This window comes from Rhinoraja longicauda, chromosome 9 (genome assembly GCF_053455715.1).
Source record: "Rhinoraja longicauda isolate Sanriku21f chromosome 9, sRhiLon1.1, whole genome shotgun sequence".
Lineage (NCBI taxonomy): Eukaryota > Metazoa > Chordata > Chondrichthyes > Rajiformes > Arhynchobatidae > Rhinoraja > Rhinoraja longicauda.
In genome coordinates this window covers 10,838,611-10,855,025 of record NC_135961.1, presented here as the reverse complement: position 1 = coordinate 10,855,025, position 16,415 = coordinate 10,838,611, and the positions used below count along the sequence as shown (strand labels likewise).

The 16,415-nt window shown below is 42.9% G+C and overlaps 1 protein-coding gene across 1 annotated transcript in view; it reads left to right on the top strand.

Annotated features, from left to right (window-relative positions):
- Window positions 1-16,196, top strand: part of lpgat1 (lysophosphatidylglycerol acyltransferase 1) — an 86,381-nt gene extending 70,185 nt beyond the window's left edge. Inside the window, exons 8-9 of the mRNA XM_078404778.1 lie at window positions 6,740-6,846; window positions 11,571-16,196. Of these exons, the coding sequence (XP_078260904.1) occupies window positions 6,740-6,846; window positions 11,571-11,725 (262 nt within the window). The 3' untranslated portion in view covers window positions 11,726-16,196. The remainder of the gene's footprint in view (window positions 1-6,739; window positions 6,847-11,570) is intronic.
- The last annotated feature ends 219 nt before the right edge of the window (window positions 16,197-16,415 follow it).

Genomic DNA, 16,415 nt, shown 5'->3' with positions numbered 1-16,415 from the left:
CCCATGTCCTCCCCGGCCATCCACTGACCGGGCCGACCGCCACTTACCCGGGCTCCAGGTCCCCGCGGGCCTCCCCCAGAGACCGCGCCGCTCCACCGCCCAGCAGCAGGTCGCAGCCGTCGCTGTACCCGGCCCCCGGGACCAACAACAGGCCGCAGCTCCACCCGGCCCACACACACCGCGCTGGGCCCACAGCCCCCACCAGGCAAAGTCCCACAGCACCGCTGGGTCCTACTGCCCACCCCCTACTACAGGGAACCACAGCGTTTTCCACTGGGTCTCCTCCTTCCCCCTCCAGCCAGGCGACCCTAACTACTCCCCACATCGGTCCTCATGCCTCCCTCTGCTCTGTTAACCCACCACCCCCTCACCATACATCCCCTCCCCCTCCGCCTGCCTCCATGCCTTCATCCGACCCCAACCCCCACACTTGGCGGGTGTTCACCATCCCCCCCTGACCTCCCCCTTTCAGACACCGAACGGTCTGTTCTCAGCTTTGTTCCCCTCCGCCCCCACATCAACGAATTCCGCGTCCGCCATGACGTGGAGCTCTTCTTCCGTCGCCTCCGAGCCTTTTTCCATGGGAAGGAGTCCTCACCCCCCAGTGATGTCCCCTTCTCCCGTCTCCAGTGGACCCCCTCCTCTTGGACCCCCCCCCCCCCCCCCCCCCCCCCCCGGTTGGCCATCTACTTTCACTAGAACTTTTCATCTCCAACTGCCGGCGTGACATCAACCGCCTCAAATTCTCCACTCCCCTGACTAACTCTAACCTCTCCCCTCCTGAACGTGCAGCCCTCCACTCACTCTGCAGCAACCCTGACTTAGTCATCAAACCCGCTGACAAGGGAGGTGCGGTGATAGTCTGGCGCGCTGACCTCTACCGGACCGAGGCCAGACGACTACTCTCAGACACCTCCTCCTACTTATCCTTGGACCATGACCCCACCGACAAACACCAGACCTTAATCATCAGCACCATCACGGACCTCACCATTTCCGGCAATCTACCCTCCAATGCCTCCAAACTTATCGTTCCCCAGCCCCGCACGGCCCGATTCTACCTCCTACCTAAAATCCACAAACAGAACTGTCCTGGCAGACCCATTGTCTCTGCCTGCTCATGTCCCACCGAACCTATTTCCACCTACCTCGACTCCATCCTATTCCCCTGGTCAAATCCCTCCCCACCTACGTCCAAGACACCTCACATGCTCTCCATCTCCTCGATAACTTCCGTTTTCCAGGTCCCCACTCCCTCATCTTTACCATGGATGTCCAGTCACTCTACACTTCCATCCCCCACAAGGATGGTCTTGAAGCCCTCCGTTTCTTCCTCGACCGTAGAACCAGCCAATCCCCATCTACCAACACTCTCCTCCGCCTAGCAGAGCTGGTTCTTACCCTCAACAACTTCTCCTTTGACTCCTCCCACTTCCTCCAAACCAGAGGCGTAGCTATGGGCACTCGCATGGGCCCTAGCTATGCCTGCCTCTTTGTCGGGTACGTCGAACAATCCCTGTTCCGGACATACACTGGCCCCATCCCCGAACTCTACTTCCGCTACATCGACGACTGCATTGGTGCTACCTCTTGTACCCATGCAGAACTCACTGACTTCATACACTTCACTTCCAATTTCCATCCTGCCCTTAAATATACGGACCATCTCCGACATCTCCCTCCCGTTTCTGGACCTCACCATCTCCATCACAGGAGACAGACTAGTGACTGACATCCACTATAAACCCACTGACTCGCACAGCTATCTGGACTACACTTCTTCCCACCCTGTCTCCTGAAAAAAGTCTATCCCCAATCCCAATTCCTCCGTCTACACCGCATCTGCGCCCGGGATGAGGTGTTTCATACTAGGGTATCAGAGATGTCCTCATTTTTCAGGAAACGGGGCTTCCCCTCTTCCATTATAGATGAGGCTCTCACTAGGGTCTCTTCTACATCCCACAGCTCTTTTCTTGCTCCCCATCCCCCCATTCCTAACAAGGACAGAATCCCCCTCGTTCTCACCTTCCACCCCATCAGCCAGCGTGTCCAACAAATCATCCCTCAACATTTCCGTCACCTTCAAAGGGACCCCACTACTGGCCACATCTTCCCATCCCCTTCCCTTTCTGCGTTCCGCAGAGATTGTGCCCTCCGTAACTCCCTGGTCCACTTGTCCCTTCCTACCCAAACCACCCCATTCCCGGGCACTTTCCCCTGCAACCGCAGGAGATGCAACACCTGTCCCTTTACCTCCCCCCTCAACTCCATCCAAGGACCCAAACTGTCTTTCCAGGTGAGACAGAGGTTCACCTGCACCTTCTCCAACCTCATCTATTGTATCCGCTGCTCCAGATGTCAACTTCTTTACATCGGTGAAACCAAACGCAGGCTCGGCGATCGTTTCGCTCAACACCTGCGCTCGGTCCGCATTAACCAAACTGATCTCCCGGTGGCTGAGCACTTCAACTCCCCCTCCCATTCCCAGTCTGACCTTTCTGTCATGGGCCTCCTCCAGTGCCATAGTGAGTCCCACCGGAAATTGGAGGAACAGCACCTCATACTTCGCCTGGGTAGCTTGCAGCCCAGCGGTATGAACATTGACTTTGCCAACTTTAGATAGTTCCTCTGTCCCTCTCTTCCCCTCCCCCTTCCCAGTTCTCCCTCTAACTTCCTGTCTCCACCTATATCCTTCCTTTGTCCCGCCCCCCCCTGACATCAGTCTGAAGAAGGGTCTTGACCCGAAACGTCACCTATTCCTTCTCTCCTGAGATGCTGCCTGACCTGCTGAATTACTCCAGCATTTTGGGAATAAATACCTTTGATTTGTACCAGCATCTGCAGTTATTTTCTTACAATTTTCTATCCATGTCAATACCCTACCCCCAATACCATGTGCTCTAATTTTGCCCACTAATCTCCTGTGTGGGACCTTATCAAAGGCTTTCTGAAAGTCCAGGTACACTACATCCACTGGCTCTCCCTAGTCCATTTTACTCGTTACATCCTCAAAAAATTACAGAAGATTTGTCAAGCATGATTTCCCCTTCATAAATCCATGCTGACTTGGACCGATCTTGTTACTGCTATCCAAATGCACCGCGATTACATCTTTGATAATCGACTCCCGCATTTTCCTCACCACCAATGTCAGGCTAACTGGTCTATAATTCCCTGCTTTCTCTCTCCCTCCTTTCTTGAAAAGTGGGATAAACATTAACTACCCTCCAATCCACAGGAACTGATCCAGAATCTGTAGAACATTGGAGGATAAAGAGTAAAGGTTCTGTCCTGGAATATGAGTCATACTTCAGTCTGTATTTAGTTTCATTCTTGTTTCTGTTCTGGACGTAAACTTATTGGAACCAAAATTTGAGGAGTTACGTTTTGGATTGTATTCAAGAGAGTAAATACAGGGGCAGCACATTTAGGTCAGAGTATCCGATCTCAACCATGACATTAGAAATGATTTCCAAATTGTTTGACCTCTTGTCGATTCCAAGGTTTTAAGTGTTCCGTTGTTTATATTTCCACTTGGTAGTTTATGCAGCAAACATTTATATGTCTAGGTTTGCAACCCTACAGGTTGAACGGGTTCAAACCTGTTTCAATTTTTTCAATGATGACTTTTGTATATTGCCTTTAACAACTAATTAGCATCTATAGAAGGAACACTCGATGCAAACATACTACTTAAATAGAATGCACATAATACACCCCATCTCATTTTGTTGTATCATCAACTGGAAATAAAATGATTCTGGAGCTGGATTTACTGAAAAGTCAGCTCCTGCACGAATGATTTCCCCTTCGGGAGCTTGATTTTCAGTTGATGCGGTAACATTCATTGACATGCTTAACATGTCTGAGAACCTTATGGAAGTATCAGCATGCTCAGTGATACACTGCAGGAATGGCTGGATCTGAAGCTTTAATTGGCAGATTCATCCATGTGTAGGAAGATTTCTTAACATTTATCATCATACGAGTGCAAGAACCTTTCCTGCATTTGCTGTGCAAAAAATTCACTAGAGATGAAATGAACTTTCTATGATACTCAAAAGCTTGAAATGTATAGTTTATGCCTACTTGGGTTTTAATGTTTAATGTTATCTCTTGGATCTGTTTAGGAATGTACCTAACTCTATATTTGAGCAATTTTGCAACTCTATAAAAACAAATGTTGTGAATAAAGTACAAACAATTGGACTTTATTCAACCACATCACAGTTAAGGCTGATGAGGTCAGAATGATTCGAACCACCTATTTAAACATTGGGTGTTGTTGCATTAAAAAGCTGTTAGTTCATTTCATCAATCACGATAACAATGAACTGACGCCGAGGGTCATCACCAGTTGAGAAAATCCTTTGAAGACAATTAATTTTCTTAAAGCTTTCTCTGTTTGATGTTTGTCTCCATGTTACTATTTAAGTATTTATGCAAGGAACTGCAGATACTGGTTTACCAATGAAACACTGCTGGATTAACTCGGCGGGTCAGGCAGCATATCTGGAGGACGTAGACAGGCAAACCTTTTGGGTCGGGATCCTTCAGACTTATTGTAGTAGGATGGAGAAAGCTAGAAAATAGAGGATGGGGTGGGACAAATCCCCATTAGTCCATCACACAGACCAGCCTCCCCCTCACACCCACCCCGCCCCCTTTGACTCCATCTTTGCTTCACAGTGCCTCGGGAAAGCAGCCAACATAATCAAGAAGCTATTTCCCCTCTACTCCAGTCTTGAAGAAGGATCCTGTCCCAAAATATGGTCTGTCCATTTTCCTCCTCAGATGCTGCATGACCCTACTGCATTCCTTCAGTTTGTTTTTGATGACACTCATCTCTGCCCTCCATCCCTCCTCAGCTCCTTCCTCTGTCTCAGTTATCAGACCGTTTATCTAATATCCACTCCTTGACTGATTGTGATTTTATACAGCTTAAAAATTGGCATGACTAGCACCATTTTAGTTACAACCTCAGACTGCATATTCTCAATTCCACCCCCAACCAAATTTCAGATGGATTCAGACATTTTGCAATCTGTTATAATTTTTGACCCCAAAGTGAGATTCCGCCACACCTGTCCATGATGATGACTGGCAGCTTCCACTTTAAAGATTGCAATACTATCTCTGTCTCAGATTGCTTTTGCTGAAACTCTTTTTGTCTTTGGCACCTCTTCCGTGGTCATTTCTGTGCATCTCCAGCATTTTATGATTTTTGTTCAAAACCCTGGATAAATTAAACTCCTCTCTCTTCACTCACTTCCTCCCTCAACCTTATGTCCATTTACCAAAAAAACCTTAAACATAGCATAACTTTGCAAAATATCGTCTTTGCAATAATAGAAATTGTAGACGCAACAGAGGGCGTGCAGCGTAGGTTCACTAGGTTAATTCCCGGAATGGCGGGACTGTCGTATGTTGAAAGGCTGGAGCGACTGGGCTTGTATACACTGGAATTTAGAAGGATGAGGGGGGATCTTATTGAAACATATAAGATAATTAGGGGATTGGACACATTAGAGGCAGGAAACATGTTCCCAATGTTGGGGGAGTCCAGAACAAGGGGCCACAGTTTAAGAATAAGGGGTAGGCCATTTAGAACGGAGATGAGGAAGAACGTTTTCAGTCAGAGAGTGGTGAAGGTGTGGAATTCTCTGCCTCAGAGGGCAGTGGAGGCCAGTTCGTTGGATGCTTTCAAGAGAGAGCTGGATAGAGCTCTTAAGGATAGCGGCGTGAGGGGGTATGGGGAGAAGGCAGGAACGGGGTACTGATTGAGAGTGATCAGCCATGATCGCATTGAATGGCGGTGCTGGCTCGAAGGGCTGAATGGCCTATTCCTGCACCTATTGTCTATTGTCTATTATTTATTGTTTTGAAAAATTATTTTTGGCTATTTCTTGAATCGCTGCAATGCTTATTGATCTGGCATTCCAATAATGAAGTTGGATGGATAATTTGGGATTTTTTACCAATGATTTAAGTGTGTTTGTGTGTGAACCTACATCTGGATGGAGCGCAACCTGGTGGTGCCTGCATGATATTTGCTGTTCTTGTCTGTGATAAGTGCTGGGAAATATAATTACAGTTAACTGGTAATGCATCAATTAGATATTGACACCTCCAGTTGATGGTGAGAGTATGATAGTCTGTACATTAAAATGTTTGAGGTTGTGCTTTTAATTTGAAATGACGTATTGGATGTGCTTTTAATTTGTTTTAACTTGTTTTGGTTGCACTGATCAGGAGTAGCTCTCCTAATTTCGTTGTATCTCTAAGTACAATGACAATAAAGGCGTATTATTATTATTAAAGATGCTGTTAGATCACCCTGGGAGTTGTGAATTTGTGGAATTCTCTGCCATAGAAGGCAGTGGAGGCCAATTCACTGGATGAATTTAAAAGAGAGTTAGATAGAGCTCTGGGGGCTAGTGGAATCAAGGGATATGGGGAGAAGGCAGGCACAGGTTACTGATTGTAGATGATCAGCCATGATCACAATGAGTGGCGGTGCTGGCTCGAAGGGCCAAATGGCCTCCTCTTGCACCTATTTTCTATGTCTATGTTTCTATGATATTTATATGGCACATTCTTTGGGAACAGCTTGTTATTTAACTGTATGAGGAATAGTGTTGTTTTTGTAATTTAGGTAGTTGGAAAAGAAACATCTGTGCAGCTTTTACCCCTCTGATTAGTAAAGAGTAATCTCCCATTGTTTACTTTTCTCCTGCAGGATCTATCCTATTAAAGATGTCCCTATAGAGAGCGAGGCACTAACCAGCTGGCTCTACCAACGATTTGTAGAAAAAGAGGAACTCCTGGCACACTTTTATGAAACAGGTACGATTTTCTTTATTTGCTCCAGATGTGTAAATTTGACCTTTTTATTTGAGACGTGAACTTTGCTTTTAATTCCTTGTAGTTCGACCCTCAAGGCTAGGCATAATTAGCTGCCTTTCCCGTGCAATCCAAAACTCATCACATGGAATCTCCTTGGTGTGCCAATATTTTTGTAGTGTTGACACTTCACAGTGTATTGTCCTTGCCATGCAATCTAACGCTCTTAATTGTCTTTCCGACACTCTTGGCAGGCTGCTTGTAGAGTTAGATTTAAGTCCTAGATTTGGTAACTTGGAGCAAGCACTGCTTTTCTACACATTGTTCCAATCTCAAACATTTCAGAGCCAGTCCCTTCGGCCCAACTTGACTATGCTAATCAAGGTGCCCCATTTAGGCTAGTCCCATTTGCCGATCTTTATCCATATTCCTATCTATGTCCCTATCCAAATGTCTTTTAAATGTCATTGTATCTGCCTTAACTATTTCATCTGGCAGCTTGTTCTATATTTGGACTAGGGCTATAATTAGCTTTGGAGTAAGATACCAGGGCAGTAATGCAATTGAGTATTGATCATCAAGTCGTTGGGGAGTTGCCATCGTCTTCCTTGGTTTCGAGGATGACTTGCTCACAATGTTTTTGTGGATTCTGAGGCAGCTGATGAGCTTAGACTAGGGACCACAGACTCCGTCCGCCACATATGGAGCAGGAATGGTGGTAGTTTGTGAGGTCCTGCAGTCCCATGGTTGCTCATGCAGGAATTCTGTGTTCCTAATGTATGGACCACGTGGTGGGTGGAGACAGGGGCAGGGGCAGGCATTCCAAATGAGCAGTTGTAGGTCAGTGATCCTCGGGAGTCGTGTGAATGTTGCATTTCTTCAGGGAGCCTTCAAGCACATTCTTAAATCTTTTCCTCTGTCTGCCTGGGTAATCTCTACCCTTGACAGAACTTGGAATAGAGTGTCTGTTTCAGGAGTTGTGTGTCGGGCATGTGAATAATGTAGCTTCTACAACATAGCATACTGAGTGTAGCTAAAGCATCTACACCAGGGACAGTGCCCTGGTATAGGATGCTGATCCGGCCAGTGAATGTGAAGGATTCCTGTGGAAACCGCCTTAATGAAATGTTTCCAGTGCTCAGGTGTGCCTGGTGTAAGCAGTCCACATCTCAGAAGCATACGGGAGAGCAGGGATCTCTGGCTCAGTACACCATGCGTCTGTGTGCCAGGATGTGGTTGTGATCTTCGAACGTCCCTTTCCTCAATCATCCACAGGCTGCATTGAAGGCAATGGTGAATTTCATCTTCAATATCTGCCTCCGACGGGAGGTTTCTGAGTGCATGCAAGAGGACTAGTTCCTGAGACGTGATAACTGGTCCATATTTTCCACGGCCTCTCCGTAAACTTTTATTGTCAGAGGGCAGGGTGGTGCAGCAGGTACAGGTTGGAAGAGGACCTTTGTCTCGTAACCCAAATTCCTTGTGTCCTTTGGTGAACGAGGCAGCAATGGTTCAGCCTCGGAGTGCACACAAGTACAAATGTCATTTATATATTGGCTTAAATGAATCACCTGATAGTAGGGTCAACCACAGTTTCCAGTATTTTGATTTGAAAGTATACTGGGACCGTGGTTGGCCAGGCTCCAATTGTTTAGTCTACTTTATTATCGTCGCGTGTACCGAGGTACAGTGAAAAGCTCTATATTGAATGCTATCCAGTTAGCGAAAAGACTATAAATATGATTACAATCAAGCTGTTCACACAGATACGGGATGTAGGGGAATACATTTAGTGCTAGATAAAGTCCAGTGAATTCCAATTAAAGAGTGTTCAAAGGTCTCCAATGAGGTAGACGCAAGGTCAGGACTGCTCTCTAGATGTTGGTTCAATTGCCTGATGACAGCTGGGGAGAAATTTTCCCTGAACCTGGAGTCATGTGTTTTCAAACTTCTGTACCTCTTGCTTGATGAAAGAGGGGAGAAGAGGGAGTGTCCGGAGTGAGACTGGTCCTTGATTATGCTGGTGGCCTTGCCGAGCCAGCGTGGTGTAGATGGAGTCAACGTAAGGGAGGTTGGTGTGTATAATGGCATGGGCTCTGTCCACGTTCTGCTCCATCATGAGTGTTTAGGGGTAATTGCCAGTGTTGTAATTCTACTGAAACTACACATCTAATTCTGAAGTCCATCTCTTCAGCAAGACATGCAGTACCCTCCATAATGTTTGGGACAAAGACCCGTCATTTATTTATTTGCCTCTGTACTCCACAATTTGAGATTTGTAATATAAAAAATCACATGTGGTTAAAGTGCACATTGTCAGATTTTAATAAAGGCCATTTTAATACATGTTGGTTTCACCATGTAGAAATTACAGCAGTGTTTATACATAGTCCCCCCCATTTCAAGGCACCATAATGTTTGGGACACATGGCTTCACAGGTGTTTGTAATTGCTCAGGTGTGTTTAATCACCTCCTTAATGCAGGTATAAGAGAGCTCTCAGCACCTAGTCTTTCCTCCAGTCTTTCCATCACCTTTGAAAACCTTTATTGCTGTTTATCATCATGAGGACCAAAGTTATCATATCATATCATATATATACAGCCGGAAACAGGCCTTTTCGGCCCTCCAAGTCCGTGCCGCCCAGCGATCCCCGTACATTAACACTATCCTACACCCACTAGGGACAATTTTTACATTTTACCCAGCCAATTAACCTACATACCTGTACGTCTTTGGAGTGTGGGAGGAAACCGAAGATCTCGGAGAAAACCCACGCAGGTCACGGGGAGAACGTACAAACTCCTTACAGTGCAGCACCCATAGTCAGGATCGAACCTGAGTCTCCGGCGCTGCATTCGCTGTAAAGCAGCAACTCTACCGCTGCGCTACCGTGCCGCCCAAGTTGTGCCAATGAAAGTCAAAGAAGCCATTATGAGACTGAGAAACAAGAATAAAACTGTTAGAGACATCAGCCAAATCTTAGGCCAACCAAAATCAACTGTTCGGAACATCATTAAGAAGAAAGAGAGCACTGGTGAGCTCACTAATCACAAAGGGACTAACATGCCAAGGAAGATCTCCACAGCTGATGACAGAAGAATTCTCTCTTTAATAAAGAAAAATCCCCAAACACCTGCCCAACAGATCAGAAACACTCTTCAGAAGTCAGGTGTAAATTTGTCAATGACAACTGTCTGCAGAAGACTTCATGAACAGAACTACAAAAGTTACACTGTAAGATGCAAACCACTGGTTAGCCGCAAAAATAGGATGGCCGGGTTACAGTTTGCCAAGAAATACTTAAAAGAGCAACCACGGTTCTGAAAAAAGGTCTTGTGAACAGATGAGACGAACATTGACTTATATCAGAGTGATGGCAATAGCAAAGTATGGAGGAGAGAAGGAACTGCCCAAGATCCAAAGCATACCACATCATCTGTGAAACACGGTGGTGGGGGTGTTGTGGCATGGCTGCTGAAGGTACTGGCTCACTTATCTTCACTGATGATACAACTGCTGATGGTAGTAGCATAATGAATTCTGAAGTGTATAGATACATTGTATCGGCTCAACTTCAAACAAATGCCTCAAAACTCATTATCCGGCGGTTCATTCTACAGCAAGACAATGATCTCAAACATAGTGCTTAAGCAACAAAGGAGTTTTTCAAAGCTAAAAAATGATCAATTCTGGAGTGGCCAAGTCAATCACCCGGTCTGAACCCAATTGAGCATGCCTTTTATATGCTGAAGAGAAAACTGAAGGGGACTAGCCCCCCTAAACAAGCATCAGCCAAAGATGGCCGCAATACAGGCCTGGCAGAGCATCACCAGAGAAAACACCCAGCAACTGGTGATGTCCATGAATCACAGACTTCAAGCAGTCATTGCAACAAAATACTAAACATGACTACTTTCATTTACATGACATTGCTGTGTCCCAAACATTATGATGCCCTGAAATGGGGGGACTATGTATAAACACTGCTGTAATTTCTACTTGGTGAAACCAAAATGTATGAAAATGGCCTTTATTAAAATCTGACAATGCGCACTTCAACCAAAATTACAAATCTGAAATTGTGGAGTACAGAGGTAAATAAATAAATGATGGGTCTTTGTCACAAACATTATGGAGGGCATGGTATAGGAAAGGGATCCGGTCCCAAAACCTTCTCTTTCTTCGGTAATCTCAGCGTTTTATCCATCACGTGGCATGAATTGAATTGGGCAAATACTGGCTGCCATGATGTTTAGTTTCGAGATACAGTGCAGAAACAGGCCTTTCGGCCCACCAAGTCCGTGCCGACCTGCGATCCCCGCACACTAGCACTATCTTACACACACTAGGGACAATTTACAATTTTACCAAAGCCATTCAACCTACAAACCTGTATGTCTTTGGAGTGTGGGAGGAGAAAACTCTGGAGAACACTTGGAGAAAACAAAGAAGGCACAAGGAGAACGTACAAACTCCATACAGACAGCACCCAGAGTCAGGATCAAACCCGGGTCTCTGACGCTGTAAGGCAGCAACCCTACTGTTTAGCCACCATAGGGAAGAAACTGAATTGGATAATTGCACCTTGCCCTTCTCATTGATTTTCCCTCCTCAGTGGCAGAGGGTTGGGATGTTAACAATTGAAGTCGATTATTCATTGGATAAAAGTTAGATGAAATATGTTACTCATGGAAGTTTAAAAAAGCACTCTTTTTATATTTACAGGAGCATTCCCACCTACCAAAGGTCAAACTACAGCAACCTCCAGACCTATAATTCTTGACTCAGTCTGGCTCTTCATGGTGCAAATACTTGGATTTCTTTCTGGCTACATGTGGTATAATGCTCTGCACTATTTGTATCACTGCCTGGGGCTCTAGGAATTTTGAGAACTAACATTGAATTAGGATATGAACTCCAGTGTTTGTGTCGGTATCCATGCGTGAATACAAATGATTCTTGAAAGATGATATAAAGAGAAGAATGGATTCATTGCCTGTCATTTTCATTGAGATCTTTAGACTCAAATCTTAATTATTAGTTCAGATCATCAAGTCTACGACCTGCTGTTAAGGGTTCTGACATGTTTACGTGGTCGTTAAGCATCCACACTGTTTCATTATGCTGCATATCTACAGATGGCCTCCTCAGGAGGGAAAATGCTGGAGAATACGTCAGATTATTGCAGTAAACGCACTTCATTCGCCATTGCTTCAGGTGGCAAAGTTGCCCAGAGATGAATGTCCATTGAAGAAGCCCACATCTACCTATTCCTGGTTAAAATTATATCAAAAAGTACTGGAAAAAAACAACTTGTCAGAGCTACCACAATTTTGTGTGTTGTTGACAGGGAGCATTATTTGTTTCTCTTAGCAATTATTCAATACATTTTGTTTTGTGATTCATTAAAAGGCCATGTTTAAAGCATGGTCTAAAGCATCTAAAATTCTAGTGATTGCAGGTCATTAATTGTTGATGACATTTATATCGTTACTGGTAAAATAGTTATGAAAGCAGAAATAACATGTTTCATTCTAGTTCTATGTACAATGCAGTACTTCTGAGTATAGTTTAATTGAATTGACCAAACACAATGATGCAGCCAATCATGTAGTATTTTGCACTCAGTTAGAAGTTGCTAGTTGTAGTTAGTAAAGAGCGATTACAACAGTAATGTTACATAATAGCCAGGCTGTCACATAGCACCGAATGTATGTTATGAAGGACTTGACATAATGGACTAGAAACTGCAAAAAAAAGTAAGTTTACAAACTAGTTGAAAGTACAGGTCATCCGATCGACTTTTACTCTGCTCCTTTATTAAACTCAGAGATTCTGGCTGCATCTTTCATTGTACACATTCTCCTGCTTGTTCAAATTGTGTGGGTGTTACTGATGGATTGTCTGATTTCATGCAAATCATTTTTAATCTCGGTCCATTAATCTGAGCCTGAAGAGGTTGCAGGAATATTCGTGGCAGTTCTAATTTGTTGTTTGGAAGTCAAAAGATGAGACAAAAACAGTGTTCAGATGTATCCAATTTGCTATCAAAATTTAAATTAGTGGGCTTTTGACCAAGAAATTTAGACAAGCATTTTATTGCCTCTCAGTGGATTCTGCCACCAGTAATGTGTTCCATTGTTCCAAAGGCAATTCTGGTCAGAAAAATAGCTTACCTTGGGAAAAGGGAAATGTATTACAATGTGCTTATATGTTTGAGGTCCGAAGGTAGACACTGGTTTAGTTAGGATGTTTTGAGTATGATAGCGTGCGTGTTAGATTAACATATTCCATATTTAAAAATGTAATTATCTCAGATATCGTACTGGCAAAGGAATTGTTAATTGGCATTTTTTTTTAATGAATTCCCATTGGAAATTAGGAAACACATATGCTTAAGGTGCCCCTCCTGCCTAGGCTTTTTATTTTAAGGAGCCTGGGACCTATCAATGTTGGTACATTTCTGGGAACATATATAGTGGACTGTTGAACTGTGGCTTGTTCCTATTTCTATCGATGCTGGGTGTGTCACCTGGATCAGCATGAGACTGCAGGCTGAAGGGCTGTGGAGCAATTGATGGTTCTCTTGAACATTTCATTGAGGAAATAAAAAACCATAGAGGCAACAATCATCAAATGAAAGAAATGCCCTGTTTCAAGCCAGCAAATTTCAAGAACTGTTTGGTAACTGGTCAGCATGTGAATTGTAAATGAGTACGGATTATGAAGCAAAATATGTAACTCGGAATTTTGAACTGCTTTACTTTGGAACCAGAAATTTAACAGGATGGGAAGCAGTTATCTAATTAAGCATGGTGTAGAATAGTTTTTAAACAAAAGAGAAATTATAGAAATACGCACAGCAGGTGGTGATCTGTTGAACTTTTTTATTGAAATGTATAAAATGACAAAATGACGCAATCATTACATTTCTCCCCGATATCCTCCTTAAACTCTATTAGGAGACAATTTTAACTTTAGTTCAAACATGACATAAACTAGTTGGCTCTAGGTTACATTGAAAGACAAAAAAACAACATCGAACTGAATTGTGGGTGGCGGTGTAAGAGGCTTACTTTAGTTCTTTTCTTCAGTTTCAGTATTAATTCTTGTTCCTTGGACTATTCTGATTTTTTTTTCCTCTCAATCAGATGCACATTTTCAATTGTAAAGGTGCATAGGAGCCTACAGATAATGGAAATAAAATGTTGTTGAGACCTACAGGTATCACTGTACTTTTAATCTTGTAATTTTGGGAACATCAACACCAATGTTAAGGTAACTTTAGTGAGTCTAACTTGCTGAACAATTTTCTTTATATATGGGCTATTGTAAATATGGTGTGAGATTCTATCACATTCTGGTATTTTTGAACTGTTCTCAAATATCAAGTTTCCTGTTTTAATAAATAGTTTAAATTTGTTTCTTTAATACATCCATAATGTCCCAACCGGTTGGTGTCTAGATTTTAGTTTTGAAGCAAACTTAACCATCTTTGCCATTACTTAAAATTTACGAGGGAAATCTTAAATGGAATTGCACCAGATACAATCATAGTTTGATGCTGTTTCTCAGCAGCAAGGCTGCATTAAATGTCAATGGTACAGGTACAGTCAATGGTACGAGGCTGTGTTAAAGGTCAGTGGCAGCAATTGTTAAAGGATGTAGAAACCAGTCTGATGCCTCGCCTACATCAATCTTGAATGTACCTTCTCACTCTTGTTTTTTGGTGCAAAGTATCACATCACTTGCACATAAATCATTCAGCTCTCTTCATCCCACAAATTTGCAGTCATCCAATGTTAGGCCTGACTTAAAAACACTCAAACGTAAGCGGAATAGATTCTGTTCTCACTCCTAATGTAAAACAATAGATACTAAAAATAGGTCAGGCAGCATCCATGGAGAGAGGAATGAAGTTAAAATTTCAATTCAATTACCTTTCAGAGTAACTCTTTAGTTTTTTGCCCTAAACTAATCCTGAAATGGAAATAAGCCAAAAGAAATCCATACCGTATTCTATAAAAAGACAAAACTCTGGATGTTGGAGCTTATCTTTATCTCAACTGCATGGTTTGCTGACCTGAGCAGGTTTACATACACTCCAGCAGTGTTTAGATCCTTCTTCATGCCCAGTTTCCAGGTGCCTTGAAACTGATCCACATGCTGTCTCTCCCCACCACTTCTATGTGTGGAAGACTATCTCAAAATCAATTCACATTGGGCGATCGATAATCTGGCATTGGCAACCAACAAAAAAATTGTATAAAATGCAAACTACTGGCAGCTGTTAAATAATCCAATCAGTATGGTAGCAGTCGTACAGAAAACAAAGTCATTTTAAAAAGCTGCTGCTTTTTCTTTTGTTGAAACTACTACCCAGATAAATGTTGAATATTGGCTTCTACCTTTCACAGATAATTCATCATCCTCCAATTCATGAGTTTTCTTATTTGGCCTGTGTTTAAATAAGAATGGGAATATGCAGGAAAAAATGATTAGAAGGCAAAGATTAATTTAACAAGATGGGCAAGTTAATGTTTAATTTTGTGGAAAGGCTGCAAGAAAACAAAAGTCTTGTATCTGATGTTACGTTTGTCTAATATGTTATTTATAAAAGTGCTTTTTATTTCAATATTTGACTTTGCAGAGCAACAATGATATCCGATCACCGTATTTATACTCTCAGCAGAGATTTTGTTCCCTTGAGGTTGGTAGAATGGTAATTTAATTCTCTCCCCACAACCCAGACCACACCCTACTACAACCCTTTCCCAAACATACTCCTGGACGCCTGTAAAATGTGCGTGCTGCAATAATGCTTCTCGTTCATGGTATCTTGTAACATTTGAACTTACGGATGTTAATCTCTTAAAGAAGCTAAAAACTGATCTGAAGGTCCCACAGTTATGGATAAATGAGATGGCATGCAGCAATTCAATGGGGAGCTTTCAAAGCCACAGTAGGGAATATTTCTTCAGGGGGGCTTGCCAAATCTTGATCTGTTTTCCAGGCAATCTAATGGGGGAATTTGAATAAGAGTTAATGCTACAAGCCTGAAATGTATGAATTCTAAATATTGCTCTTTATTTTTTATAAGCAAGCTCTGCATAAAGATAGTTGACGCTCCATTCTCATTTTACCCCTACCATTTTGTCATAAAATATGCTATTTACGTTTTTAATCTCACAACATGAATTTGACAATAGTCTTCGACCAGGTTATTGGCATTGTCAAACTTCAAAAATTCTTGATAATCTTTGTACTTAATTGTGTTCACTGTTTTACAACTATTGTATATTAAAACATGCACAGAAGGGATATTAATAAAATAATGCATTAAAAAATGTCCTCCCCTGATATGAATACTACTACCTAATTTCCAAATATAACCTTGTTGAAGCTTTCTATGTTATTTATTTACACAGAACTCAATTTATTTTAAGCTATTGTCAAATTGGATATTGATTTATTGATTCTCCAAGCTGGCTTCATCCTGTAATCTTGTGTGCTGTTTAGAAATCCGTTATTTCTATCTGTCTTTTATTGTGATTCCTTTAGGACTACCGA